Source organism: Amphimedon queenslandica, unplaced genomic scaffold (assembly GCF_000090795.2).
Source record: "Amphimedon queenslandica unplaced genomic scaffold, v1.1 AMPQUscaffold_3414_Cont24592, whole genome shotgun sequence".
Classification (NCBI taxonomy): domain Eukaryota; kingdom Metazoa; phylum Porifera; class Demospongiae; order Haplosclerida; family Niphatidae; genus Amphimedon; species Amphimedon queenslandica.
In genome coordinates, this window is record NW_003556259.1 from 1 (window position 1) to 1,331 (window position 1,331).

Below are 1,331 nucleotides of genomic sequence, written 5' to 3' on the forward strand. Positions count from 1 at the left end.
AGCATGCTTTATGAGCTGACAAGCACTACAGTACAGTACGTAGCATTTGGTAAACATTCTTAAAAATCAAAATTTGAAGTCAGCTCAAAATTAATACGCAGCATAAAGACATGTATACATGTTGGAAAAATTATAAAAATGGATTGATAAAACTTGACCTAAGACCAAAGGCTATAGCTTTTGCTGGCCCAATTTTTAAGCAACTTTTTATATTTATAAAAAATTCAAATTTTATTAGAATCAGCTCAAAGTTCATACGCAACATAAAGTATCTAAAAAATTATTAAAATGGAGAATTCTCTGATTGTGATTTTGTCACAGTCTTTAGCCCCAGTTTTTGCAACTTGACAATTCACTAACATGAGCACTATGCAAAATCCTGTGGAAAATTCTACTAAACATTATAGTGTACGTATTAATTTTATTATGCAGATGCTGAAAATATTATGTTTCTAAAGTACGAGGACATGAAGAGGGATCTCCCAGGGGCAGTGAAGAGTATATCACAGTTCATGGGATATGATCTTGATCAGGCTACAATAGAGAGTATTGCTGAGCAGAGCTCATTTGAAAGCATGAAGGCAAATCCTTTGGCTAACCCTGATCTTTTCTTTACATATAAAGTAGAGACAAATTCTACACCATTCCTTCGTAAAGGAGTTGTTGATGATTGGAAGAATCATTTTAGTGAGGAACAGTCATCAAAATTTAATGCTGAGTATACTAAGAGAATGGGTGGAATTGGTTTAAAATATTGTTCATAAAAATTATGTTCCTCAAACAGTTATATGTGATGTAAAGTGTAATGCTTGTAGTACAAAATTAGATCTAAAATAATGAATAATTTTGTTATTAGATATAATGAATACTATTATTATGATCACATGATTGATTTTATTAAAAAAAACAAGGTGTGTCATTAGCTCATGGATTCTCACAAAGAAGCGAGGCATTTGCTGTCCTCTTCATTTGATGGTGGAAGTGTTTCTCTTGTTATCAATGCAAAAAAGGATAAAAGATCAAAAGCCATCAGGTGTTTCAGAAATTACTGGAAGGAGCTAAAGGCTCGTTCATTAAGTATCCCATTGATTCTTCTATTGCTCTATGCTGCACCAATTGCAATCTGCACTGTAATTTTGTATAACATTGCTAAGGACATAATTGTTCCACCCAGTTACTTATGTTCATTTTATTATCCTGGAAGTGATCACGCATTTGATTACAGTCTAATTATTGAAAATGCTCTTTACTTTCTCATTCCTCTTTGTGGTTGGTTTTCGGACACAAAGATAGGACGCGGTAATGCTGTTTATGTCAGCTTATGGCTTGGT

At 33.1% G+C, this 1,331-nt stretch overlaps 1 protein-coding gene across 1 annotated transcript; it reads left to right on the top strand.

The window, feature by feature from the left end:
* Positions 1-431: 431 nt before the first annotated feature.
* LOC100639466 (sulfotransferase 1C2-like) lies at positions 432-829 on the top strand. Its single transcript, XM_003391963.2, has one exon. It carries the CDS (start codon positions 447-449, stop codon positions 762-764), a length of 318 nt encoding a protein of 105 aa, XP_003392011.2. The 5' UTR covers positions 432-446; the 3' UTR covers positions 765-829.
* Positions 830-1,331: the final 502 nt, after the last annotated feature.

Coding starts and splice junctions, on each gene's coding strand:
- LOC100639466 (XM_003391963.2), top strand. CDS start 447: ATGTTTCTAAAGTACGAGGACATGAAGAGGGATCTCCCAGGGGCAGTG.